This window comes from Fistularia commersonii, chromosome 30 (genome assembly GCF_037954325.1).
Source record: "Fistularia commersonii isolate RoL2024-O1a breed Wild chromosome 30, RoL_Fcom_v1.0, whole genome shotgun sequence".
Taxonomy (NCBI): Eukaryota; Metazoa; Chordata; class Actinopteri; order Syngnathiformes; family Fistulariidae; genus Fistularia; species Fistularia commersonii.
In genome coordinates, this window is record NC_141313.1 from 795,001 (window position 1) to 820,931 (window position 25,931).

The following is a 25,931-nucleotide window of genomic DNA, read 5'->3' on the forward strand; positions in this document are numbered from 1 at the left end:
AACAAGATTATTCTCATTACACAGTTATTATGCTTATTACATAGTTATTGCACTGTTGCTACAATTGAGATGTTGACAGAAGGTTGAGAAGGTTGAGAAGGTTGCTGGAAGGAACGCGGGAACCGACGTCCAAAAAGGTTCACGTCCCGCCTCCTCCGGCTCACGTCTTGCCGGTTCGTGGCTTGAGTTGTGTTTCCATGACTACTGCGGGCGTCGTCGGGTCGCTAACGCGTCGGATGAACGCCGGCGTGACGCCGGACGGTGGGATTTTCGACCGTAATGACGACGCCCTCTTCTGTCAGCCCGCAGCCTGCGCCTCAGCCCGTGGGAGAGCCGCATCGTGGAGCGCCTGATGACGCCGACGTTGTCCTTCCTCGCTCGCAGCCGCAGCGCCGCCACCCTCCTCAACAGCAGCGACTCCCGTGAGTGACAGCATGGACGCCGTCTTCTCCTCCCGCTGCTCGGAGGCCTTCGCCCATTGGTTTGCACCTCCTGCAAACGTTCACCCTCTCATTCACGTGTCACACAGAAGATGCGACCGTTCACTCGTTCATTTCAACCACTCACCCTCTATTTCACAAATCGCATAGGGACATTCACCCTGTCATACATCTGATACCTACATTTAACCCTCATATTATGTTTAGGGTCAATTTGACCCAATGGGTGAAATTGACCCTTAACATAATATGAGGTTAAGCATTCACTCCCTCATTCACACCTCATATGGGGACATGCAACCATTCATGCATTAATAAACAAACACAACAATTCATTCACATATCATTTAAATATACTGCTCAAAAAAAGAAGGGAACACTTGAACAACACAATGTAACTCCAAGTCAATCACCCTTGTGTGAAATCATAGTGTCCACTCAGGAAGCAACACAGATTCATTTGGACTTGTTTTAAGGACATTACATCAAAGTTGGATCAGCCTGGAGTTTGTTTTTACACTTTAATGTTTAGTGTGATTCCTAATCCAGACCTCCATGGGTTGATACAATTGATTTCCATTGATCATTTTTGTGTGATTTTGTTGTCAGCACATTCAACTGTGTAAAGAGCAAAGTATTTCATAAGAATATTTCATTCATTTAGATCTAGGATGTGTTTTTTAAGTGTTCCCTTTAGTTTTTTGAGCAGTGTACTTACAGCCATTCATCATCTCACTCACATGTTATGAAGAGATGCAGCATTTCTGCTCATTGACAAGAAATAAGAGACATTCATTCATTCATTCACCCATTCATGCTCCAGAAGACAATTGGACTGCCAGCACGCCACTCTGAACCCCAGTGTGTTTAATGTCACCCCGCATGGTGTGTGTGTGGTTTTCATGTCACCCTGCACGCTGTCTGTGTGTGTGTGTGTGTGTGTGTGTGTGTGTGTGTGTGTGTGTGTGTGTGTGTGTGTGTCCCTCAGACTCTCACCACTGCTCCCGTTCAGCCTCGGCCAGCCCGCTGAACGCCTGCTCCCACCAGCACCAGAACCCGGCCGAGCGCTGGAGGATCTCCTCCGCCAGCACGCCAGATATCACCCAGCGGCAGCACCGGAGGAACTCCACACCGGTAGGTGGAACACACACACACACACACACACACACACACACACACACACACACACAAAACGTGTGTGGAGATATGCCTTGCCAGAAAATTCTCCACTGAGGGGAGAGATGCTCGACTTCTCAGTCCCCTTGTAGATCAGAGCATGGAAACGCCCCAGTAGTTGCTAGGCAACCGCATCCCACTCCAGGAGGTAACCCTGGTAACACCAGAAGTTGCATCTGTGACCAGAAGTTAGCAGATTCACAGCAAAACATTGGCCAGGCTAGGCTACGCTAGGCTAGGCTAGGCTAGGCTAGTGACGCTCCGCATGGCAGAATGTGAGAACTGGTGTTTCCGTCTCCCAGGTGGACAAGAAGAAGAAGGAAAAGAAAGACAAGGAGCGGGAGAACGAGAAGGAGAAGAACGCCCTCGCCAAGGAGAAGGTGCAGAAGAGGAGGCTGACGGCGCCGCCGGCCGTCCCGGCCCCGCGGGCCCAGCTGGAGCCCAGGTACTTCCAGGACGGGTCGGCGTGACATCTAGCCGTGGTTCCACAGGTTCCTCGCTTCTCCTGCTGATGCATCTCCGTCTCCTCCTTCCCCCGTCAGCACGCCGAGGCCTAAAAACAGGCCGCCGTCACCGGCGCCGCCCAAGAGCCGCCCGCTGTCGCCCATGGTGGCGGCGCCGGCCCCCAAGACGCCCGCCAGTAAGAAGACCCCGCCCCCCGGGCCGAAGCCCCGCCCCAAACGGGCGCAGACGCCCGCCAGGGTGCAGCCGCAGCCCGTAGCCGCCGTCGCCGTGGAAACCACCCCCAAACCCCAGCCGGAGAAGAAAAGTAAGCGCACCCATCCCGGGAAGAGGCGCCCGCCACATAACGTAGCCATGAAACGCAGCCGCCATCTTTGCTCCTCAGATCCGGGTGACCTTCCCGTCACGGCGGCGTCCTCCACCCCCGTCTCCACCCTCAGCCCGGAGGATGCAGGAGCTGCGCCCGCCGCCGCCGCCGTGGCAACTGAAGCGCCAGCTGCAGCCGCCGCCACACCAGCTACACCCGCTACCGCTACACCCGTTGCTACCGCTACACCCGTCGCTACCGCTACACCGCCCGCTGCCGCTGCTAGCAGGCCGTCGGCCGGCACCAACGACCCGGAGGAGGCGGCTCGCGTCCTGGCGGAGAATCGGCGGCAGGCGAGGGAGCAGCGCGAGCGGGAGGAGCAGGAGCGCCTGGAGCAGGAGCAGAGGAACAGGTAGACGGATGAAGGTCGGCTCCTCCTTCCAGAGGAGGTGCTGGTCTTCACCTCCACCTCCCCGTCCAGGGCGCTGAGGGAGGAGGCGGCGGCCCGCGAGGCGGAGGAGCGGAAGCGTCGCGAGGAGGAGGCTCGCTTCATGGCGGAGCAGCAGCGGCAGCGAGATCTGGCCCAGCGAGCTCGCCAGGAGGAGGAGGAGCGGCGGCGGTTGCAGGCCGAGCAGGAGGAGAACCGGCGGCTGCAGAAGCAGGTGAGGAGAAGCTCGCCGCCCCGACCCCTCCCCCGCCGGATCCCGCTCGCCATCTGCGCGGATTACGGCTCACGCCGGCGCCGCTGGTAGATTAAACGGCGATCGGAAGCCCCTCGTCTGCCAGCTGGTGACCTCCATACCGGCCGAGGGGGACCGTTGTCGCCGTGGCGACGCCGAAACATCCCCATAGATGTTGGATGAACATCTGTGGGTCTTCTCCTCAGAGGGAGGAGGCGGAGGCCAAAGCCCGGGAGGAGGCGGAGCAGCAGCGCATGGAGCGCGAGAAGCACTTCCAGAAGGAGGAGCAGGAGCGTCTGGAGAGGAAGAAGGTGAGGGATGAAGGTGTGAGGAGCTCGCGGGAGGTCCACGCCGCCGCCGCCGCCGCCCGGGAGCCTGACGGAGCGCATGTCCTCTGCTCCAGCGCCTGGAGGAGATCATGAAGAGGACCAGGAGGAGCGACGGCGGCGAGAAGGCGGGAGCGGCGCCTTCCTGTCCGCAGCAGAGGGAGGCCAAGGCGTCGCCGCGGCTCAACGGCCAGGACGCGGCGCCCACCAAGGGTAACGCCACATCCCATAATAACCCCGCCGTCCTGCCTGAGCGGCGCTTCCTAACTCTCTCATTGGTCCCTCAGCCGGGGGGAGCCTCCTGAACCCCAACGCCGCCGTCTTCAACCCGTCCGGCGCCGCCCCGGCGCCGCTGGTCAACGGGGCCCCGCCCCCCGCGCACCACAACGGCGTCTCGGCCAATGGGGAGCCGGCTGACTTTGAAGGGGCGGAGCCTTTCATGATGAAGCCCGGCCCGATGAAGCCGCAGCACGTCGCACGTAAGGGGGCGGGGCCGACGCGTAAAGGGGCGGGGCCAGAGCTGGCAGGGGCTCGCTAGAGCGGCGCCATGACCGTTTCCTCCTCCGTCCTGCAGGGGTCCTGTGATTGGCCACGCCGCCGCCGGACCCACAGTGTGCCAAACAGATGCGTGGCGCCCGCCGTGCGAGGAAGGGGCGGCGCCGAATGGCACCTTAAAAAGAAAAACAACAAAAAAAACAACTGCCTGCATAACAACTTTTAGAACAAACATCCCGGAAAGCGTCAAATCACACAGTGGGTGTTACTACTATGTTATTACCATGTTATTACTGTGTCGTTACAATGTCGTTATCTTAAGTTCAACCGTGTGTGATGAATGTGCGTGTGTGTGTGTGTGTGTGTGTGTGTGTGTGTGCGCGCGGGTGTGTGTTTGTTGTGCTTGTTTTGATTTATTGAGTTATTTAACACGGGAGCTTTTTTGACAGGACTGTGTGTGCGTGTGTGCGTGTGTGAGTGTGTGTGTGTGTGTGTGTGTGTGTGTGTGTGTGTGTGTGTGTAACGGGGTGGGGGAAATGTCGCCCCCTGCAGGGGAGCCGGGAAATAAAGCTTTACAAAAAGGGAACGTGTGTGTGTGTGTGTGTGTGTGCGAGTTTCCTGCTTCCATCCACCAACCTGTCAATCAACATACATCACAATAAGAGGCCACGCCCACAGGAAGTGGAGTTCAATGGATAAAAGTGATCAGTGATTGATAAGTAAAATCATTTGATGTTTAGAGATCAATACATTTGCAGGCCCTCCTGCAGGAGGCAGCACCAGACCGCTGAAGCTCAGGAGGTCCACCAGTTCAGAAGATGTTCTGGTCTGGCTGCCTCTGCACTTGTCAATCAAACCCTGATCCTGGAGATCACACACACACACACACACACACACACACACACACACACACACACACACACACACACCCTGGCCTCCTCCACGCCACCTTTGCAGCTCCACGTCTCCTCCATCTCGCTGAAGCTCTCCCCCTGGAGACCAGCTGAACTTCTCCAAGGACCTTCAGGTCTGCTCTCCAGCGCTGAAGATCGATTGATAAGTGATCAAGCGATCAAGCGATCGTCATAAAGTTTGAATTTTACCTTTAAATCCAAATTCTCAGATAAAAATACGAATTTAGATGAAAGTCTGACTTGGTATTGATTCTGAATTCTGTGATTTAGAGACTGAATTTAATTGAATGTTTGAATTCTGGGATTAAAAGTCTTCTTTCATTCAGGCTTTCATCTGAGAACTTCAAGTATGAGTTGAGATGGAGCTCTGACTTGTGAGGAGGACAGGAGAAGCTTCACAGAGACCAGGGAGGAGGAGGAGGAGAAGAAGAAGAAGAAGAAGAAGAAGAAGAAGAAGAAGAAGAAGAAGAAGAAGAAGAAGAAGAAGAAGAAGAAGAAGAGGAGGAGCATTGAAAGGATTTATTGACTTTATCTTCATCTGGGTCAGGACAACTTGGAGTGTGTGTGTGTGTGTGTGTGTGTGTGTGTGTGTGTGTGAGTGTGAATGCGTGTTTTTCTGTGTGTGTACGTGTCTGTGTGTGTGTGTGCATGCATTTCTCTGTGTGTTTGTTATTGTGTGTGTGTGTATTTACCTTGATCTTGCAATCAACCCATGAACCCCCCTCCCTTGTTTGCAGTGTATGTCTCTGTGTGTGTGTGTGTGTGTGTGTGTGTGTGTGTGTGTGTTGTGAACCCGTGCAGGTCTTCAGAGGAGGAGGAGCCTCCATGTGTTCCTCTGCAGGGTCAAAGTTCAGACGGGCTGGTTTGTGATTCCTGTCACAGTAACACATTAACCTGTGGATACACACACACACACACACACACACACACACACACACACACACACACACACACACACACTTCTACCCAAAGTGAAAGTTCAGACCTTATTTCTCATCTCCATGCTAAGAGAAATCTGGATGACGGTTTAAACGCCACAACACACACACACACACACACACACACACACACACTCATACTTTTCTACCCCTACCTGGTCTCAGTTTGAGTTTAGATGGTCTTCACTGATCTTTGCCGTCCTCATCTGGCTTTCAGCAATTCCCACTGATCTTCATGAACCTCCACTGAGGAGCAGCTGCTCCCCAAACATCTGAGAGGAACATCTCAGGAAAGCCCCACAGGCTGCAGGTCCGGCTCTCCGTCCGGGTTCTGAGGTTCTACGTCGCTCCGGCGCACGTTGTGAGTGTGTGTTCTGCTCCATCACGTGGAACCCATGGTTTCCCCGAGAGTGGACCGGACCTTCAGCGTAACAGTGGACACCTCTGGTGGAACCTCACCTACCGCCAGACCAGCAGCACCATGGTGGGGTCATCTGCTGCCTCGGTGCTGAAGAACATCTCTTTCAACAGGACACCTGGCTTTTCTGTTGAAAGTATCTCCTGGATCTCCTGGTCGGTTCATGTTCCTTACACTCCACATGTTCTGCATGTTCCTCACATTCCTCTCCATCCTCATGTTCCACAAGTTTTAATGTTCCTCATGTTCCTCACATTTGAATATTACACATGTTCTTCAGGTTCCTCACATTCCTAAAGTTCTTCCTGATGGTCTTCACGTTCTTCCTGATGTTCTTCATGTTCCCAGGTTCTCCATGCCTCATGTTTTCATGCCCCATGTTCCTCATGTTCCCCATGTTCTTCACGTTCTTCATGTTCCTCGTGTTTTGATGTTCCTCACATTTTCATTTTCCTCAAATTCTTCATGTTCCTAATGTTCCTCATGTTCTTGTTCTTCACATTCCTCATGTCTTCATGCCTAATGTTCCTCACGTTCCTCATGTTCCTGATGTTCTTCACGTTTTTAGGTTCTACATGTTTCTCATGTTTTCGTGCCCCATGTTCTTCACATTCCTCACATTTCCATTTTTCTCGTATTCCTCACGTTCCTAATGTCCTTATGTTCTTCACATTTCATTTTCCTCACTTTCTACATGTTTCTCACATTTTCATGCCCCATGTTCCTCAGGTTCCTCAGGTTCCTCATGTTCCCCATTCTCCTCATGTTCCCAATGTTCTTCACGTTCTTCATGTTCCTTATATTTTGATGTTCCTCACATTTTCATTTTCCTCAAATTCCTCACGTTCCTTATGTTCCTAATGTTCTTCATGGCCTTCTGTTCTTCATGTTTCATGTTCCTCATGTTCCTCATGTTCCTAATGTTCTTCATGGTCTTCTGTTCTTCACGTTTCATGTTCCTCACATTCCTCATGTTCTTCATGTTCTTCACGTTCTTCATGTTCCTCATGTTTTGATGTACCTCACATTTTCATTTTCCTCAAATTCCTCATGTTCCTAATGTTCTTCATGGTCTTCTGTTCTTCACGTTTCATGTTCCTCACGTTCCTCACGTTCCTCACGTTCCTCATGTTCTTCATGTTCTTCACGTTCTTCATGTTCCTCATGTTTTGATGTTCCTCACATTTTCATTTTCCTCAAATTCTTCATGTTCCTCATGTTTTCATGCCTCAATTTCCTCACGTTCCTCATGTTCCTAATGTTTTTCATGGCCTTCTGTTCTTCATTATTCATGTTCCTCACGTTCCTCACGTTCCTAATGTTCTTCATGGTCTTCTGTTCTCCATGTTTCATGTTCCTCATGTTCCTCATGTTCCTCATGTTCCTCATGTTCCTCGTGTTCCTCAGGAGCCTTTCCCCTCATCCATTTATGTTTGTCTTGAATCACAATTTTTGATTTGATGGCAGCTGCTCATCTACTGGCTGGTTGTCATGGTAACAGGCTTGAGCCAGGTTTCCTCCTAAAGAGAGTGATGAGCAGGAAGTTGCCTTCTAGAACCAGAGCAGGAAAAGGGCAGGGCGGGTGGAGATGAAGGTGGAGATGAAGGTGGGTGGGGTTTCTGCTGACCCCTTTAGACGCCATGGAAACACAGATGGAGCTCCAAAGGGGGTTTCAAGCTGTGACGTCACATGATGTAACAGTACATGAGGTACCGTTGGAACGCGCCATTTCACATGGGGGCGGGGGTGGGTTAAACCACTGGGGCTGAGCGAGAGGGGTGCTTCTCCTCTTTGCTGCAAACCCTCGTGAGCAGAGGTGTTCTCCAGCCATCACCTTCACACCTTCATTCAGGTGGTCCACCTGGTCTGCCCACAGCTCTCCTCTCGTGGTTCTCCTCGTGGACCTCCCCGCCCCCCCACCGCAGATCTGACCGGTGTGTTTCCATGAGTGACACGTCAACATGCATTCACAGAAGGAGGTGAGATGGTGAGATGGTGAGATGGTGAGGTTCCTCAGGCTCTCCGGCTGAGCAGACCTGAAGCAGCAGGCTGGCCTCCATCCATGTCTGTGTGAGAACCTCCTGGAGACCACACACCGTAAACAGTGAGTGACAAACAAGGAGACGTGTGTGTGTGTGTGTGTGTGGTTGTCACGGCAACACAACCCCCCCTGAGCGGCACTCAGGTTGGAATCCATCTCAGTGATCGGGGGCGTTATGTGGCTTAGTCGGGTAAAAATAGTCAACACCCCCACTCCCCGAGCTTTTCTGAAGGACAGCTGTGGGTCAGAGGGGGAGCAGACACATCTCCTCCTGGTTGGACAAAGAGAAGCACGGGAGAAGGTCCAGCTTTGAAATGTTAAAGGGCCATAAACAGTGACTGGTGAAGGAGCCCATTATCCCCAAAGAATGTGCTCTCACTGGGAGGTCATCATGTGTGTGTGTGTGTGTGTGTGTGTGTGTGTGTGTGTGTGCTTGCGACTACACATTGGTGTCTGTTTCAGCCAGAGATGACACGAAACTGCAGAAACACCTACAGAACCTGGAGGTATCTACCAAACAGCGCTGTAGGCCTGCCTGGTTAGAGTGCAGGTTTATACTATGGTAAATACAGACTGGAGAACTGGGAAAATACAGCTCCAGTGTGCAGAAGAAAGCTCAGTGCGGTTCTTTTTTATGTTCGAGGGAGTTTACACCCAGATATCAAACATGAAGGAGATACGAGAAGAGGAGATGGTGGGCTGTGAGCGGGATGATGCGCCGGGGTGTGACTGCGCATGCGCCGCCAGCGCCCTGCTTTCGGCTCGACTCCCACCGCAACTCAAATCTCGCGCGACTTGAGTCCGATCGATTAGCCCCGTGAGCTAACGCTGCGTGACGAACCTCCGCAACCCGAGAACGTTGAAGCCCGAGAAGAAAGAGAAAAAAAAGAACAAAACGCGCGTTTTTTTCGCGAGGGGTCGACGTCCACCGGGAATCTCCCGTGGATTCGTTCCGTGGGACGGGATCACGAAACACCACCAGCGCCATTTTAGGTCCCGGAGCCTCCCTTTACTGGGCGGCTGGTCGTCTCTCCCCGAGGAGCTAGGCGGCTAACATCCGTTAGCAGCGGACCGTGAAGCCAGGAAGGAGCAGAGGAGCGGGCGGCCCGGCCTCCGAGGCGTCTCCACTCTAGCGTCCATTTCAGGCGAGCCGTCGACGGGCGGTGCCGTGAAACCCAGGAAAGGTAACCGGGGTTCCCCCGCCCTCCCTCCGCCGAAGCCGCCGTCGAGCCCCCGCGGCACACGGGGAGATTAGCCGTTAGCGGCTAACTGCGGTTAATGGTCGCGGACCCACGCAGAGCCGCCGCGAGGAGGGACGTTAACATGGCCGGGCTGGAGGGGAAGCTGCGGGCTCACCGTTCTTCGAGGAAACACGACGCCCTCCTTTTTATTTCATATCATTGCATTTTATTACTTTTAGCCCGAGCGGCCGCGGCCCGGCGCCACTCGGTGGCCGGAGCTCCAAATGGCGATCGCTGCTTCTCCGACCGTTGAGGAACGAACTGCGTGGAGATGTTCGCTCTGGAGGAACCGCGTGGTCGTCCTGTTTTCAATGAATAAAGCTCATTTTTCAAGTCGGGGGTTTACATTCATATTTTTTTCTATTCGGCCGCCCCCTCCCTTGTATTGTAATCTAATCCGCGGAGATCCCCATCGATCGATCGATCACCCCGTGGACTGATCTCCACCGGTGATGTCTCGTAGGTCCTTCCCTCTTTGGTTTCCATCGCAGCTGAAGCTTGTTGGCCTTCCAAACCACTTCCCTTGTGTGGTGAACCACATTGCACACCCCGTGAGCTCCACTGGAGCAACACCGAGCTGTGCGGTACCGAGATCTTCCAGGGTGTGAGGTATTTGCAGTCCCCTGGTAGAACTTCACAACTGGACACATGGAGACTTCTGGGGGGGTCCTGTACCACAGAAGAACGAGCCGCTGCAGCAGCATGTAGATGTGGGTGAACTCAGCTGAGCTCCCTATTTTGAATATTATTCAAAGTGGTTAGATGACCCCCTCCCCCGACCTTTAACTCCACCTTCGCTTCTCCGCGACCCCAAGGAGTCCATCTCAGGCGGCACCTGGAGACCCTGTGCGAGCTGAGCGATCGGAGTCCGTTGTTAAATTATTTGACCCAGTGGATTTTTATGCTTTCATGAGCTGTTGTGGCGGCGATTAATGGGTGCTTCTTCCTAGGCGGAGGAGAACACCGTCCTGCAGGAAGGTGGAGGAGCAGCCATTGTTTGGCACCTGGCTGTTTACCCCAGAGCAGGCTTTCAGGAGAACATGAGGCAGATAATGAAACCGCATCAGCCCGGCCTCCTCCTGCCGCCTCACCAGCGCTTTTTTTTTTTCCCAGCAGAAACTTCCTGGTTTATGTTCCTGTTGTCATGAAAGCATTGTTCATGCTCCGGTGCTTGAGAGCAACTCCACCTGCTCCGCAGCAGTCCTCCGGTGGATGTTTACTGGAGAAGGAACACGTTTCGGCGGTTAGGATTTAGGGCTGATCTCAATCTTTGAAGGTTTTCTGGCCTCCGGGTCCCGGTGACTCCCTGTCAGATCTCGTCAGACGTTTCACCTGACAGACCACAGTGCTTCTGCAGCTCTAGAACGTTGAGTTTCCGCTTTCCAAGGTGGGGGGTTGGGCGTGTAGAAATGTGGTTCTTGTGTTGTCTGCAGGTTCTCAGTCATCCAGGTCATGGTCAATTCTTGTCACAATCTTCTTGTCGAGGAACGAAGAAGCGTCTTCAAGCGAAGAAAATCAAGTCCAAATGCCACGACAAGAAGATCTTGACCAGGGTTCCTGTGTTCACGTGGACGTTGTTTGGGCAACATAGGTAGGAATTCTGGAGTTAGAATCTGGATAGGCAAGACCTGACAACGTACGTCTAAGTCACGCCTAATCCGATCTGACAGCATTCAGCTCCAGAAACAGGTTCTCCTGCGTTTCAGTGAGGATTCAGTGCAGGTTTGTATTAATATTTGCTAGGAGCCTGGGTGATGGTGTGTGTGATGGCCCCAGAAGGAGGTCCTGCTCTCTGTCGCTGACTTGCAGTAACATGTAGCGAGCATGTTGTGCTTTTCACCGGCTGGTGAGGGCCAGTTTGAATAGTTTTGGCTTCTTTTCCACCTGTGCAGTGCACGGCGTGAGTCTGGAATGATAAGTCTCGCTGTTGTCAGTGCAGAGCAGAGCAAAGTGAACCAGGAGGAAAACGTCTCCTGTAACCTTGACCGGCAGTTTATTGGGAACGCTTCATTCCTTCTCCTGAACATCTTCGAACCACCTGTTTCCCCGCTGACAGTTTGTCCTGCCGTCATCTGAGGTCGGGCGTTGGTTTGCGCCGGCGGGTCTTAATGTTTAGCCGGAACTGGCGGGGGTTTGGCGGCGGGCTGAGCGCCGGCCGCACAGAAGCCGGGCTCGTGTTTCTGCCGGCTCATGTTTACATACAGCTCTTGACGTCCACCTGTTAGCCGCCTTTGTTAGCACAGCTTGGGGGCTCGACGACAGGCGGACCGCTATCGGGTTAGCGGATTTGGAACGGTGCCGCCGTGAGATTCCGCTCAATGTCGTCATTCGTTTTTGAAGAAGTCGTCGTTGCTCAACGTTGTAACCCGCGAGAGCAAACACTGCGTGGGTCGACCTCACCGGACTGTCCCTCCCTCGCCGCCCCTCTCCCATGTTTTCCAGGAGATCTCATTCTGACTTAGAGAGCGAAGATGTCTAAGGCTCCGGACTCTCCCGCCCGGTCCCGCTCCAGGTCTAGGTCTAGGTCCAGGTCTTACTCGCGGTCCCACTCCAGGAGCCGCTCCCGCTCAAGATCCAGGAAGCGTCGCTACAGGTATGAATTTAAGAGTTCGCTGGGGGTTTTCTGTCAGTCCCGTGATCTCGCATGAGCATACGGGAAATGGCCCTGTAGCATTATCTGTGATCGCTGTCAGATAAGTATCTGTGAGAAGAGCAGCCAGAGCCTGATTTAGACTTCACAGTGTGCACCGCATAGGTTCTGTGAAGGCCTGCCCGTAGAAGACTGAACCTATGAAGGTTCGGAGTCAGCCGGCAGACCGGCGGACGCCAATTTAGATCTGGTTTATTCCCCGCAATAAGAAATGGAGGTGCTCCCGGAAGCCTCTGCGCTCCCCCTGGTGGAGACATCCCAGCGCCGCCCTCCGACGTCTGCCCCCACGTGGGCTGAGATGATCCCCTCGGCTGAAGTGCATCAAATATCTCACGGTGATTCTTTTGGACCGTTTGAGAAATTTGAGGCTTGAGCAGAATCACTGCGACAGATCTTACCGCCTGTTTGCCTCTGCAAACCGGTAGCCCGGTCAGCCCTGCTCCGGAGCTACAAGACGATTAGTGGACGTGACTAGTTAAGATCGTGACCGGATGCAGCTTCATCCCCCCACGCATCGCCGGGGCTCGCCGAGTCCTCCGTCCCCCCGTGGCCCCTGGTTTAGAGCCGAGCGGCGTGAGCACCCAACCCAAAGGTCACTGGGCTTCTCTACCTTTTCGCCTTTTTCTCTGTTGTGTCCAGTTCTAGGTCTCGTTCCCGCTCACGTTCACACACTCCGTCCTACAGAAACTATCCCAGCCGGGACTACGAGAACAACCGGGGCGGATTCAGAGGCTACAACCGCGGCTACCGAAGACCGTACCACTACCGGGGCAGGAACCGAGGGTACCACCCACGCGGCCATTACCAGAACCGGGGAGGAGGCGGCTACGGCTACAAGGCCAACTGGAGGGGCGGCGGGGGCGGCTGGCACGACCGCCACCACGACCAGGATCACCATTCGCATAGTCCCCGGAGGGGGCGCTCACGCTCTCGCACGCCACGGAAGCGCTCCGGCAGCCGCTCCCGCTCCCGCGTCTCGGAGCGGTCGTCGTCGGGGCCTTCCCGCCGCTCCAAGCGCTCCACCTCCTCCCGCTCCCGGTCCTCCTCCCCGCGCCATCGCAGTAGTAAGAGCAAGCGCAGCTCCAAGGAGGCCAAGGCCAAGCTGCCGGAGGGCCAGGCGGAGAAGAGCGGCACGGGAGCCGACGGCAGCGTCATCGAGAAGGCCTCCGGAGGTAAATGGATCGACTACGACGCCAGCCCCAAACAGATCAGCCCGGAGAGCAGCCAGAAAGAGGGCAACGCCTCCGGCCCCGACAGCAAAGGATCCAGCAGCGGCGCCATGTGGAGAACCGTCGGCAGCGTGTCCTCTCCGCCCGAGGACAGTCCCACCAAGTCGGGACAGACGGCTCCTTTCGGCGGCTTCGGCTTCTTCTCGAAGGACGACGTGAAAGCCGGAGATAAGGCGGGGATCTCCGCCGCCTTCAAGAAGTATGTCTGTTTTACGTTCTCCCCTCTAGCCGAGTGTCCTCAGGTCACCTCTGTCTCCACTAACCCTGCTCTGTCCTTCCCCCGTGAGGAGCTTAGATGCAGGCGTGAGCATGAACGTGCACTGTCTCGTACCGTTTCTGCAGAGGTGCGTTTGCACCGATAGTACGACGTTCCCGAGTAGGACAGAGGCGGTATGTTCGGCCTCAGACGTCGGCGACGCGTTCTCGTCCGACCCGTTTTGATCCCCGGGGTTCGGGGGCGCCGTTCGGAGGGGGAAGAGACGAGAGCGGCGGTTAGAATGCGGCCGTCGACTCGGGTCGGGTCCCGGCCCGTCGCCCTCGGTCCCGTCCTAAACCTTTTACATTTGCGTCTTTGTCGCCGAGCAGGTGGGAGAGGAGCGTTTGCAGCGGTGTTGCTGTGAGGAGGAGGTGCTTGAGTGTAGTTTGGTTGTTTGTTTCAGGTTCTTGGCTGAAAATAAAAACAGAAAGGCGGATGAAAATGAGGATAGCCAAGACGCGGAGCAGGTTCCTGCAGACAGAGAGCTGGAGAAAGGCGGCAAAACTGGAGACCTCTTCAACATCTCTTCAACCTCTTTCAGCGACCCCAAGGAGGAAAAGACCATGCCGTTCTTTGAGGCCGGAGAGGAGGAGTTCCTCAAGTCTCACGGCCTGAAAGAGCGAGACATCGAGGAGGACGGCGACGAGAAGTCGGCCATCACCGCTCGGGACATCTTCGGCAAATGGGGAGACGAGCCCGGCTATTCGAGCGCCTACTCGTCCGCCAAGGATAAAAACCGAAGGGACGCCGATGACGCCGAAGGCCTGGATCCGCTGGAGGAGGACCTCTATCGAAGCCGCAAGCACAGCTCAAAGAAAGAGGAGAAGGCTAAGAAGAAGGAGAAGAAAGAGAAGGAGAAGACCAGACGAAGTCCGTCCCCGCCCACAACCTCCAGAGGCAAAGACCGGCCGCTGTTCCCGGGCGCCTACCCTCCGCGCGAGGACTCCCCCGTACGGCGCCTGTCGGCCTCCAGGGAGGACTTTGAGCTCAAAGTCGGAGCTTTAGACGAGATGTCCAGGTTTGTGCAGCGATTCACTTCATCTCCGCCTCACTGTTTCCCCCTCTGTCAGCATCTTCCCTCCAAGTTGAAGACCGTCCCCGAAGAGCTCTGCCGAAACACCTCTCCAAACCAAATGTAAATCTCGGGCGTCGGGCTCACGGTCGCCCGGGCGGCCCCGATCACGAGTTTCCATTAGGACTTGGAGGAGAAGGCCTCTGGCCCATTGTAGCCGCCTTCGAAACACTTAGCTCCAGGGCACGCCGCTAGTCTTTGCTCCTCACATAGCTCACGGAGGCAGCTGAGGATGCCCCACCCCAAAAGAAGGCGGTAGATGCGGCGGCGCCGCCACCGCGCTCCTTCAGGTTCTCGCCGGGGCCGGTCGGAGAGACCCGGGACCTTCTCGTCGTACGATGTCCTCCTCTCTCTCGGACACCGCGGTACATGTTTGTCGCTTCGAGCCTCTTTGTTTCTAACCATCCCGACGGTGTGTGTCTCCTGTCCCTCCTCTCAGCTCCTCCCTGTCTAAAGATCGCTTCATGTCCCGAGATCTGCTGAATCCCAGTAAGAGAGACCCGGAGTTTCGTTCAATTTTCCAGCACATTCAGTCAGCCCACCTCCGCAGCAGCCCGACCGAGCTCTTTGCTCAGCACATCGTGTCCATTGTGCATTACATCAAAGGTACGGTGGCACCCGGCAGGTCGGTCCGGAGGTGCTCAGTGTCCCGCCCCGCCCCGCAGGATGGTCGGTTTGTCCGTCCAGACGATTGGTCGGCCCGCAGACGATGACCCCGCTGTTTTGTTCTCCCCCTCTCCCTGCAGCTCAGCACTTCCACTCCACAGACATGACTTTAAGCGAACGCTTTGCCATGTACCAAAGAAAGGCTGCGGAGGTAGAAATGATGAAGCCAAGGAAGAGCCCAGAAATCCACAGGTGCGTACCGTCGCCCCGCTCCACGTCGGGCGGTCGCCGCGGGGATGTCCACTGTTGCCTGACATGAAGGTCCTCTCCCTCGCAGGAGAATCGATGTTTCCCCCAGTGCCTTTAAGAGGCACTCTCATCTGTTTGAGGATATGGAGGAAACGAGCTACAAGGTGACCAGCCCTTTTGAAATTTGACGTGTTTGCAACGAGCAACTTTTGAGATGACCCGAAGCAGCAGTATTCAGCTCTGTGCTTTTCTTTCAAAGGATGCGTATTTCTAAATCAAAAGAGCCAATTGTGTTTTGTAAGTGCCAAGCAAGCCCCCAGCCTAAGAGATATGGTTATTGATTGGGTATGTACCAACCCCAAGAAAAGGCTAAAAGGAAGTGAATTAAGAACCTGAGTCCAAGCCTCTCAAGGGACGCTTGTCAGTGCCTTTACCTTGTAAGTATTTTTCCATGAAAAGAAAAAAACAAAAAAAAAAAAAACAAACAAAAGAAATAATGAAGCTACCGATCAGCTGAACTTGTTTTGAATGACACATGCATGACCCTGGTTTCCACCAATACCTTTACTGCACATGGAAGTGAGAGAACTAAACCTTTGTTTGCAACACATAGGAACACATTGAGTCTTGACCACTAGAGGGAATACAACACCAGATAGATAGCACTTCTTCTGTACTGCAGTGATGTGTAGGTGTGGTATGCTCAGTGCTGTGTGCAAGCCGCCGCCGGCCTTCCGGCTGATGTGACCCGCGTTTGATTCTGCCGCAGGATTCAAATAAAAAGTTCAAAGGCGACGTGATGGACCTCCGCCTGGATATTGAAAGACGTAAGAGGTTTGCCGGCAAGGAGCGCAGGAGCTCTGGGGGCTCCCGAGGACCGAGCAGAGAGAGGTCCTCTGAGAAACCTGGCAAGCACCACAAGAAATCCAAGTATGTTCAAAGCTGCACCGTCTCTCACGCACACACACACACACACACAAATTCCTCACGCACCTTTTGAATGTCCACGTAAGCAGCGTTGACTCAGGGCGAGCCCCGCCCCCCCCCAGCTGCTGAGGGCACATAGACGGAGAACCCAGGCAGCTGCCTCAGCTCCAGCAGGAGGTTTCTCCATTACGTATCTGTCAGCCGGACACCCGCTCTTCAGCTCCCAGCTCGTCGTGGTCTGGAGTTGAAAGCCGGGTCCGGCCACCTTGTGGTCTCCGCAGGAGGTGTCCGCCCTGATTGTACCTCCGGCCGAGAGCGTGTGAACTCTGTCCCGCGTGCTCTCTGCCGGGAAGAACTCAACCGTTGTACGTTTTGGTTGCAGGAAGGGTAAGAAGAAGAGGGATCGCTCACCGTCTTCCTCCTCCTCCTCATCCTCTCCTTCCCCTTATCCACCGCCTTTCAGAGGTAAAGAGTACATAGGAGAGGGGGTGGAGCATTCAGAGGAAGGCTACAGTCACACCCGTTACCCCCCGCGGGACTACGGTGGGCCCGGGGACAGAGGCCCCCGCGATTATGAGGGCCAGCACATGGAGCGGGGCCGAGGCCGCGGATTTGTAAGTTCCCCGCCGCTCCAGGCTCATCTCTGCTGCCGTCGGACGTTCTCTCAGACTCTGACCTCTCGTCTTCAACTCTCTGTCCTGGTGGAATCACAGTAGACTTGGCTTCTCTGCTCTGTTCCTTCCTCCTATTGCTAAGGAACATAATGTGGATGATGATGATGATGATGATAATGATGATGATGGTGACTATCATACATATTCCTTGCACTACCACATTTTTACTAAGGTAATGTAGCGCAAATCAGTGGAATCTCACCTCATGAGTACAAAATGCCTTTTTTCCCCATTCTGTTTTATTTTCTCCTCCCACCTCTGTGTGAAGCCCATGCTCCCGTCGATTCCGATCCCGAGCACATTTAACACAACGTTGTGGGATCTTAGAACCGGCGATTGTTGACAAGAAGAGCGTGTTCTCGGAAGGTGTTTGTCCCCGGAGTGGGAGCTGAGAGGTCACCTGCCTCTGCTTTCAGTTCCCCAGGATGAGAGGACGAGGTTGGAACAGGGGCAACTATCCCGGCAACAACGCCAACGGCAACCCTGCCAATATGAACCCCCCGGTGCGCCCCCCGGAGGAGGAGTGGGACCCGGAGTACACGCCCAAGAGTAGGAAGTACTACCTGGTGAGTGTTGACGTGCGACAAGAGCGACAAGTCGGGTTCTAGTAGCGTCTCCGGGCGGCGTTAAAGCTCTCCGGGAAAGGTAGAACGCACACTAGGATGCGTGACACCTTCAAAAAAAAAAAAAAAAACCCCGCTTGATGTGCCTCCGACTGACCGGGTTCTCTCTGCTCAGCACGACGACCGCGACGGTGAGAAAACCTGGATGGATAACCGCGGCCGGGGCCGGGGGTCCTTCCCGCCCCGCCGGGGCCGCTTTGTCTACCGCAAGGGAGGCAGCAGCCCCAAGTGGACCCACGACATGTTCCAGGGAGGGGAGGAGGTGGAGCTGGCCGACGATAACGTGGAGGTAGAGCACAAAGAATCCAAGAGTGCTGGCGACGCCCCCAAACCGTAGAGACGACCCCCCCGGCAGGAAAGGAGTCATGTTTAGTTCTCTTCTGTTCGTTCCCCCTCCCGTTCTCAGCGTCTCACGGGTTCACGGCTTCGGGCGCGCGGAGCGGCGGCGAACGCTCCCCGCGGTCGATGTGAAGCTGTGAGCTCGTTGCTGGAGGTTAGCTGTGATTTTCCGTTTTTTTTTTTTTTTTTTTTTTTGGTTTGTTTTGTTTTTCGGGTTTATTTTCATGTGATGTGAGTTTCGTTGCGTTTGCTTTGCGTTCGGTCGGCGACGACCTCACGTGTTCGTTGGGCAAAGTAGTGCGGCGTCCCAAATTGAGATAGTTTAATGTCCACTTAAAAAAAAAAAACAAAAAAAAAAAACAAATAGACAAAAACATTTGTGCCTTAGACAATAATAATAATAATAATAATAATCCAGTTCATGTCCTGCTGTAAACAGTTTGAGGCTACAGCCCCGCCTAGAGGCCGTAGAAAGAATTTAGCTGATTTCCAAGTCGTCGTCGTCTTCTTCTTCTCTACTTTTGTCGTCGGGGGCTTTGTTAATCTTGATGTTAGTGCATGAGACGCCCCGGTGGGACCAATCAGCAGAGGGCGTAGGGCTCGCCAGAGCTGGGATTTACTAAACCAGACTTCTTTTTAACACTCAACAGTTGTTTGTCACTTCCTGCTCTATCAGCTGTTTTTTTTCCTTCCTTCTTTCTTTTTTTTTTTTTTTTTTTTTTTTAAATGTAGAGCCACTTGGACTGTAATTCTCTGTAGGAAATCTCTGCGTGGTGTACTGCAGTATGTCCTGTTGTTAAAGTACTCATTTAAATTAAAGGATTTACACAAACACGTTGGTATTCGCTTTGCTGTAGACAGATTCACACCTGCAGGCTCGCGTCTCAGAGCTGTTGACCTTTGTTGGCTTTTTAGCGCAAAGAACAGCAAATACAAACCTGTATGAAACCATCTGACCTAATTCATGTCCTCCTAATGTGCGGCGTCGGGGAAGAACATGCCGGTTCTATTTTTCTAAAACGAATCCGGCGGAAAAAGCAAAGGGGAAGTAGTGGGGACAGGAACCCTTACCAGAGGCGCTGATATACTCGTGCATTTTTAAAGTGTGTGACTGGAACCACCAGGAGCGCCCCGACTGTATATACATGCATGTTGCCTGCACACCTGTCTGTCTCCATTCACCTGAAGATGGTGACTTTTTTCTACTCTTGGAAAGAGCAACCACATACTCGTCTTTTAATTTTCAATAAAAATTTTTTTGATTCAGGGCAGAGGTGTCGAGAGTCGTTCTTCATTCGACAGCATTTTGTGTGTGACGGCGATCTTAACGGACTCATTGTTGACACAAATCAGGAGGAACGTGTGGACTCGTCATTTTCTGAAACAACATTCAGTGTTTTGTCTGCTGGTCAAAGAAAGGAGACACTGAGGAACTGGCTGAGGTATGTAGACAAGGACTGAAGGGAAGCTTCTGGCAGAACAATGACAGAAACTGAGAAGAATGCTGTGGCTCTCGATAAATTTACAATCCTTGCTTTGTTTGATAAACCGGGGTCTAAAAAAATTAGAATATTGTGAATATTTAGTTCTTCTGTAACACAATTAAAAAATAAAAGTTACTTTCTCATAATCAAATATTCTGAGATAGGCTTTTTGAGTTTTCTTAAGATGTAAGCCATAATCAGGAACATGAAAATTATATAAGGCTTGCAATATTTCACTTGATTTGTAATCAATCCAGAATGTATGACATTTTTTGTTTTTGTAATTGCATTACAGAAGATAAAGAACTTTATGACAATATTCTATTTTTCTGAGACAGTCCTGTATGCGAAGTAAACTATGCCAAATGAGACAGGTTATTTATTTGACTGTGGCAGATTCCGGGTGTATTTTTGTCCCCTGTTTCCAAGCTGTTGTTAGAGAGAAGTGTGTAAACTGAACAGAAAACAAAGAAATAAGTGAGTTTCTTTGCGAACAGCCCTTGGGATGAGAGGAGAATCTAACAGGAAACAAGCTGTAAAAGGCGGCAGGGGAAGCTAAGCTAGGGCTAAGCTAACGTTATCACAGTTCCAGTGACAGAAACTGCTTGCTAAGGACGCCGGACAAGCTAATGCTAGGCTAACGCCAAGCTAACCGCATTGAGGCTCCATTGAAACAGAACCTGATTGTTGTAAATGAGGACCCCGGCTAAGCTAACGCTAAGCTAACGGTATGGCAGTGACAAATGAAGCAGCGGCTAAAACCCTGAAAAAGCTAACGCTAAGGTAACCGTATCATGGCTCGACGGTTAAGTCTCATATAAAGATTGTTTGAGCGGTAAATGTAGTGGGGAATCACTGTAATCTCACTCTACCACCAACCACCGCACGGATTATTTATTTAGGAACCGAAAAATAGTATTTGAATACGATCCAGACCCCTCGCTCACTAGCTGGCAAGCTAACCGTGCTCGTAACAGAGCTAGCTAAGTCAGCCGAGTCACGGTCACGGTGCTCGGTCCGGTCAGTCATCCGCCTTCCAGGACAAAGAAAAACGACACTCAGGTTGGAAAATATTGATATTTTAGATTGTTTATAAACCAAAAATAGCAGAATTTGTCAAAGATAGTATACAATAGTGTGAATGGTGAGGAGGAGGCTCTCGCCACTGCACCGTCGTGCTGTCATTCATTTATCATCTTTTTCAAAAATACTTCTCTGATTTCTCTTTATATGTTTCCAAAACAACTTTTCAAAAAAACTACTTTTCATCTCTCTTCACCTCTCACTCGGCTCTTCACCACACTGTTCTCGGTGAAGAAAACAGACCTCACATTCCTTCCCCTCCAGCCAAACCTCCATGGATACACCGCAGAATTCTATAACTTTATTCAAATGACAGAAGAAATGTCTCGTTTTTATTTATTCGTCTGGTTTTCGTGTTGCTGTCGGGACAGGTGGAGACGGACGACAAACGTTCAAGACAGAAGAGAAAGCGTTGTTTTCGAGTCTCATCTTGGAGACGGTGGAGGTGCACAGGTGTTGTTTTTGCATGATTGCCTTGGTTCTCTCGATCTCCATGGATTTCCTCTACGTTCTACCACATGTGAATTGAGTGTGTGTGAACAGAGGGTGATTCTTGGTGTTTCAGGTTTATAGATTAAGAGGGTTGAACATCTGGGTTACATGTGTACTTGAAGAGGAGAACCCAGGTTCCCCAGAGGTTCAACACTCGCCCACCTTCAATCATGGCTAAATATAAATATCCAGTATTTGTAAAGGTCACCATCATCCAGGTGTCCACCTCCACTGCTTTCCATTCTCTCCATCTCCATCACAGCTGAAGGGGTGGACCTTCTGGCGCCACCTAGCGGTCCACTAGTGGTAATGTACCCGTCCGATGGTCCCCGTTCCCGTGACCAGGATGTCCGGCTGGCCGTTCCTCCAAATCTCCCTGACGATCCGCTCCCTCTCCTCCAGGCGACGTGCCTTCTCCAGCTCCTCGGCGGAGGCGAACACGTTCACGCTCCTCAGAGTCCCGTCAGGCTGGTCGCCGCGTTCGCTCGTCCGTCCCGGCGCCGACGTTGGACCCTCCACCCTGGCTTCTCCTGTGACGCTCTCCTCATCCTCCTCCTCCTCCTCCTCTTCCTCCTCCTCCTCACTGGACTCCTTCAGCTGCCTCCTCTCAGGTGAAGGGGGCTGGGCTCGCTGGCGGCGAGTCCTGCAGGTGATGCCGGCCACCAGGAGGCACAGCGCCATGAGCAGGCCTAAGCAGACGCCCATCATGAAGTAGAGGGCGAAGCTCTCGGGGTTGGCTGGAAACGGAGACGCCACAGGGTGAGTGTGTTTGCAGCGTTTGAAGGCTCGCGTCTGAGCTCAAGAAACACGTGTTGTCACAAAATATGCAGTGGCGGGACGAGCCAACCTAAACAGGCCGCCCCGCGGAGCCGACGCTGGCGAGACAGCGGACGAATGCTGAGAGCTCAACACTAGACTCCTTTGTTCGCTCCCCCAGTGTTCTATACAGGACCTTTTTTTGCTTGTGACCCCTTGGATTTCTCGCAGGGCTTAAAAAAAAAAAAACGCAGCCAGTTTCCACATGGAAACAGTTACTAGCGGCGGTTCGTCCTACCACTCCATTTTGGGTGACGGAGGACAAAATCCACATTCAGGTCTGAAATGTACCTTGGCTCTGAAGGTAAACCCTTCGGTGTATCTTCAGCCTCTCCACGTGCAGCACATTTCAGTGCTGGGGCTTTAACGCATGATCATTTATGATCAATTAATTACAGAAAAAAGAAGTCACACATTTTAATCACACTTTGATTTGTACCAAAATGTTTCTCATCGCTCGAGGTCCAGGGGGACAGATTTATAGTGACACGGTTTGATTAGCACGGACAAGGCGGATGAGACGACACTGGTTGAAGGGAAATTTAGTTCGGTAATGTTAGCTTTGTATGAGCACGCAAGTTGCTAACATTAATTTTGTGCAGGCAACCAGGTCGGTAGTGTTAGCTTTGAATGGGCAAGCGCGGTGTTGCTGTTACAAGCAAGTAGGCCACTAATGTTAGCTTTATGTGAGCACGCTGGTCAGTAATGTTAGCTTTGTATGACCACACAGGTTGGTAACATTAGCTTTGTACGAGTCAGCAGGTCGGTAATGTTAGCTTTGGACAAGCTCACTGCTTAGTAATGCTAGCTTTGTATGAGCACGTTGGTGGGTAATATTAACTTCGGGTGAGCGCGCAGGACGGTAATGTTAGCTTTGTATGACCACACAGGTCGCTAAAGTTTGCTTTGTACAGGCAATCAGGTTAATAATGTTAGCGTTGCATGAGCACACAGATCAGTCATGTTAGCATTGTACAAGCACGCTGGTCCGTAAGGTGGCCCTGCAGTTTAATTCAGCTGATTAGAATTTCTAATTTCGTAGCCATTAACAAAATCTTCAATTAACTCCATTTTATGGAGTCCCACCCCTGGTAGATGTCTGCTCTCCACTGCAGAAGGTTTGAGGAGAACCTAACTGGACGGAGAGCAGCTCTTTGTGCTGAATCTTACTTATCCTACTCGCTCTTTCCTCAGACAGATGAAGACCCTCTGGCTTGGTTGAGAAGAACCATGTTCTTCACAGACCAGTCCTCCATGCTGTGCTGTACTCAGTATTATCACACAAGTATTGCAGCACTACTGTATCGCTGGTGCGATGTTGGTGTTAGTGATGTTCTCGCTGCCTTGTCGCAGTTGTCGCCGCGGTTACCTCGGACGTGGGCATAGGTCGCCATGCTGTTGCTCAGCAGCTCCATGTCCCTCCTAATGGGCTCCATCTGCTTCACGGGGGTGGAGGCTCAGTTTCCTACCATCTCAGGGTCTCGCGGCTCCTCCTGTTGGATTCAGAGACGTGCATGGAGTCACCACGTGCCGCAGATCGCTTCACAACTCCTCCCCTCATTCCCAGGCCTGGGAGCGGGGTGAGGGGGTCAAAGGTCACGCCTCAGTGTTCTCGGCCAATGGCGGTGTTTATATTGATGACATCATTTCCGGACCTCTTTTTCTTCCCACGGAAGAAAAAGTCCCCTGTTGGTCTGGAGTGATGGCTGAGACCTTCTGCTACGTGTCCATGTTCTCAAAGCAGGAAACACACCGGATGAGAAGGAATAGAGATAACTAGAAGTTTGTTCCAATTGATATTTTTACTGATACTTCACACCTCAGCAGCTCCAGCTGATGGTGGAAGGACATTATCTTCTTCTTTATCTTGGAGCTGCTCCCCTCAGGGGTCTCCACAGCCACTATCTAACCCTCCTCTCCAGCTCCAACCTCGACAACCTTCTACCCAGATCTTCACCATCCCTCTTCTGTCCACGTCCAAACAAACCATCTAACATGTCCGTCCGCCCCGCCCCTAAAGAGGAACGTCTACACAGATCTACCGCTAGCTCCAGTAGATGATCTGGTCTGGTTTACAGTAGGTGACCCGTGACCTTCCCTCCTCCAGCCCCGCTCCCACCCTGATCCTTATCCCGGTGACTCCTGGCAGACCTTCTCAAAGGCCCGGGGTGTTTTTTTTTTAGATACGGGGCAATTAGGCAGGAGTTGTTGTGGTGGCCGTGACTCATGTGAACGTTTAACTCCTTCACGTCCCATTTGGCCTCCTGACGCCGCCTGATGTCCTCCATTTGCTTCTCCCAGACCTGAACTGCCGTTCTGGCTGCCACCGTTTGCCCTTATTTAGATGTTGCGAGGCGCTCGACGGCCATGTTTGTGTTTAAGGGTCCCGGAAGGACATGATAAATAAAAGGTTTATCGGAGGTCTCATCTTCCTCATCGGATCCCCCAGACATCTCCGTGGACTTCCTGTCTCCTCCAGCCGCCTCCCCCGCGCTGCTGGACAGTGCTCCCGAACTGCCGTTGTGTCTGATTCGCCTTTCTCTGGGTTTTCCCCGTTGCGTCCGCAGACCTCCTTGCTAATCTTGTACAGGAAGTAACCGTCAACCGGTCTGTTAAACATGCTAGTCAGAGCCGCTGGCCTTCCTCGTGCTAAGCTAACAATCAGACAGGAGATTCAGACGGGAGTCTGAACGCCACCGACCTGGCACGGCGTCCATGTTTTGTCAGGAGCGGAGGCCACAGGAGCACAGTTGTGTTGCAACAACCTGCCTCCACTCTTTAGGAGGACAACGCAGAAGAACCACACGGTGGCTGGTAGTTTGCGGCGAACGCAAAATACCAGACGGAGGCAAATGTGTGTTTTATGCCGCCGCCGCCGCCGCCTCGTACTGGTGGACTAAACAGCGGTGCCTCCAGACGCCGACTCCAGGGCGCACGGAGGGCCGGCAGCTGGGGCTGTTTATGTGACCCCGTAAAGCCCCCTGTTTCCTGCTCAGATCTTTCCACACAAGACGAACGGTGAAACCTGAAACCTCCGAAAACCAGACGTGTTATGGTACAGTAGTCCACAGGTCACCCCGGGAGGAAACATCTCCAGGGGTGCTGAGGGGTTCTGGAGAACCTCACAGACCGCAGAACCGTCTGACCGGTCCACCCCCAGAAGATAACAACCTCGTCTTGAACATCAACAAAAACCCCGTCCGCTGTCACTCACCGAGCTTCTGGACCGGCCCAGGCGTCCGAGCGGCTCCTCCGCCAGCAGATGTGTGAGTCCATGGCTCCTGGAGGACGGCGTGGAGATGTGTGACAGGGGAGGAGACGTCGGACGTCCCACTCCCTCTCAACCCCCGGGAGGAGGTGCCTCCTCTCCCCGAGCCGAGAGGCCAGGAGGGCGGGGCAGGAAATAGCTCCTCGGCCGCGGAGGGGGGGGGGCTCGGAGATTAATTGAGCTCTTTGTATTTTAATCTGGAGCTCGGAGGGAGGCGCTGGAGAAAGAGCTACAGTGAGAAGGTGGAGAAAGCAGGTGCTGTTGTTCAGAAGGTGTGAGAGGATCCACGCAGACGTCCTTTTCAAAAGGACCATTCAAAGTGAGCTCTCCACCCTGGTTCCTCACGCAAGGAACCCTGCTGGCAACATTGTTCTGGGTTGTTATAAATCACGCACCTCAGCTCCTGAGCTTCTCAAAGCTCCCTCTTCAAGTCAAGGAGTAATTAAGTCATCAACACCTTCTGAAGACTCCTGGAGGACAGGACACCTCAACTCAGAGTCCAGAAGGTGGTATCAGTGCAACGAAGAGTGATCATCTCCGCGTTGGTCAGGCAAAACAACCTCTTCAGGTCCAGAATCCACGGTCCACCTTCACCTGGAGGACAAAGACCACTCCTTTGGAGACAGGGGTCAGAACAGCCATCTTGGAACTGGGGAGACCTCCACTGAGTAGAGGAGCTGGTCCTCCACACCATCTTTCACCTGCATCCAGCAGAGATCCCTCTG

The 25,931-nt window shown here is 52.9% G+C and overlaps 3 protein-coding genes across 17 annotated transcripts in view; 2 read left to right on the forward strand and 1 right to left on the reverse strand.

Annotated features, from left to right (window-relative positions):
* LOC147215964 (uncharacterized) overlaps positions 1 to 4,467 on the forward strand; it is a 20,216-nt gene extending 15,749 nt beyond the window's left edge. For 4 of the 9 annotated variants that reach the window (XM_086177903.1, XM_086177907.1, XM_086177904.1 and 1 more), the window contains 10 exons: positions 303 to 422; positions 1,429 to 1,574; positions 1,919 to 2,061; positions 2,159 to 2,385; positions 2,464 to 2,797; positions 2,867 to 3,047; positions 3,272 to 3,376; positions 3,469 to 3,604; positions 3,679 to 3,870; positions 3,966 to 4,467. In XM_086177903.1, coding sequence (XP_086034029.1) covers positions 303 to 422; positions 1,429 to 1,574; positions 1,919 to 2,061; positions 2,159 to 2,385; positions 2,464 to 2,797; positions 2,867 to 3,047; positions 3,272 to 3,376; positions 3,469 to 3,604; positions 3,679 to 3,870; positions 3,966 to 3,976 — 1,595 coding nt within the window. In that variant the 3' untranslated portion in view covers positions 3,977 to 4,467. Of the gene's footprint in view, positions 1 to 302; positions 423 to 1,428; positions 1,575 to 1,918; positions 2,062 to 2,158; positions 2,798 to 2,866; positions 3,048 to 3,271; positions 3,377 to 3,468; positions 3,605 to 3,678; positions 3,871 to 3,965 lie in introns of all 9 variants that reach the window. The other 5 variants (XM_086177905.1, XM_086177909.1, XM_086177906.1 and 2 more) reach the window with 2 other exon arrangements.
* Positions 4,468 to 8,815: 4,348 nt separating this feature from the next.
* Positions 8,816 to 19,332, forward strand: thrap3b (thyroid hormone receptor associated protein 3b). Of its 7 annotated transcripts, none has more exons than XR_015109118.1 (11): positions 8,816 to 9,381; positions 11,881 to 12,031; positions 12,728 to 13,516; positions 13,977 to 14,591; positions 15,085 to 15,251; positions 15,392 to 15,503; positions 15,589 to 15,664; positions 16,270 to 16,430; positions 16,810 to 17,041; positions 17,141 to 17,273; positions 17,370 to 17,522. XR_015109118.1 is itself a non-coding variant. In XM_086177695.1 (11 exons), the coding sequence occupies exons 2-11, from the start codon at positions 11,910 to 11,912 to the stop codon at positions 18,059 to 18,061; spliced, it is 2,565 nt and encodes an 854-aa protein (XP_086033821.1). In that variant the 5' UTR covers positions 8,877 to 9,381; positions 11,881 to 11,909; the 3' UTR covers positions 18,062 to 19,332. The 7 variants fall into 7 exon arrangements, 6 of the variants coding, with proteins under 6 accessions (XP_086033821.1, XP_086033822.1, XP_086033824.1 ...); XM_086177695.1 differs by lacking the exon at positions 17,141 to 17,273 and adding an exon at positions 17,840 to 19,332 and having other exon boundaries at positions 8,877 to 9,381; positions 16,891 to 17,041; positions 17,518 to 17,667; XM_086177696.1 differs by lacking the exon at positions 17,141 to 17,273 and adding an exon at positions 17,840 to 19,332 and having other exon boundaries at positions 8,878 to 9,381; positions 15,085 to 15,134; positions 17,518 to 17,667.
* Positions 19,333 to 20,610: 1,278 nt separating this feature from the next.
* On the reverse strand, positions 20,611 to 25,270 carry eva1bb (eva-1 homolog Bb (C. elegans)). Its single transcript, XM_086177920.1, has 3 exons — positions 25,153 to 25,270; positions 23,308 to 23,431; positions 20,611 to 21,859 (listed from the first exon to the last, which is right to left on the reverse strand). Exons 2-3 carry the CDS (start codon positions 23,372 to 23,374, stop codon positions 21,423 to 21,425), a joined length of 504 nt encoding a protein of 167 aa, XP_086034046.1. The 5' UTR covers positions 23,375 to 23,431; positions 25,153 to 25,270; the 3' UTR covers positions 20,611 to 21,422.
* Between the last annotated feature and the right edge of the window lie 661 nt (positions 25,271 to 25,931).

Excerpts from the sequence above, each read along its gene's own strand:
- thrap3b (XM_086177693.1), top strand. The coding sequence starts at position 11,910 with ATGTCTAAGGCTCCGGACTCTCCCGCCCGGTCCCGCTCCAGGTCTAGG. Across the intron at positions 12,032-12,727 it reads TCCAGGAAGCGTCGCTACAG|TTCTAGGTCTCGTTCCCGCT; the intron begins GTATGAATTTAA and ends TGTTGTGTCCAG. Across the intron at positions 16,431-16,809 it reads AAGCACCACAAGAAATCCAA|GAAGGGTAAGAAGAAGAGGG; the intron begins GTATGTTCAAAG and ends TTTTGGTTGCAG.
- eva1bb (XM_086177920.1), bottom strand. The coding sequence starts at position 23,374 with ATGGAGCCCATTAGGAGGGACATGGAGCTGCTGAGCAACAGCATGGCG. Across the intron at positions 21,860-23,307 it reads GACCTATGCCCACGTCCGAG|CCAACCCCGAGAGCTTCGCC; the intron begins GTAACCGCGGCG and ends CTCCGTTTCCAG.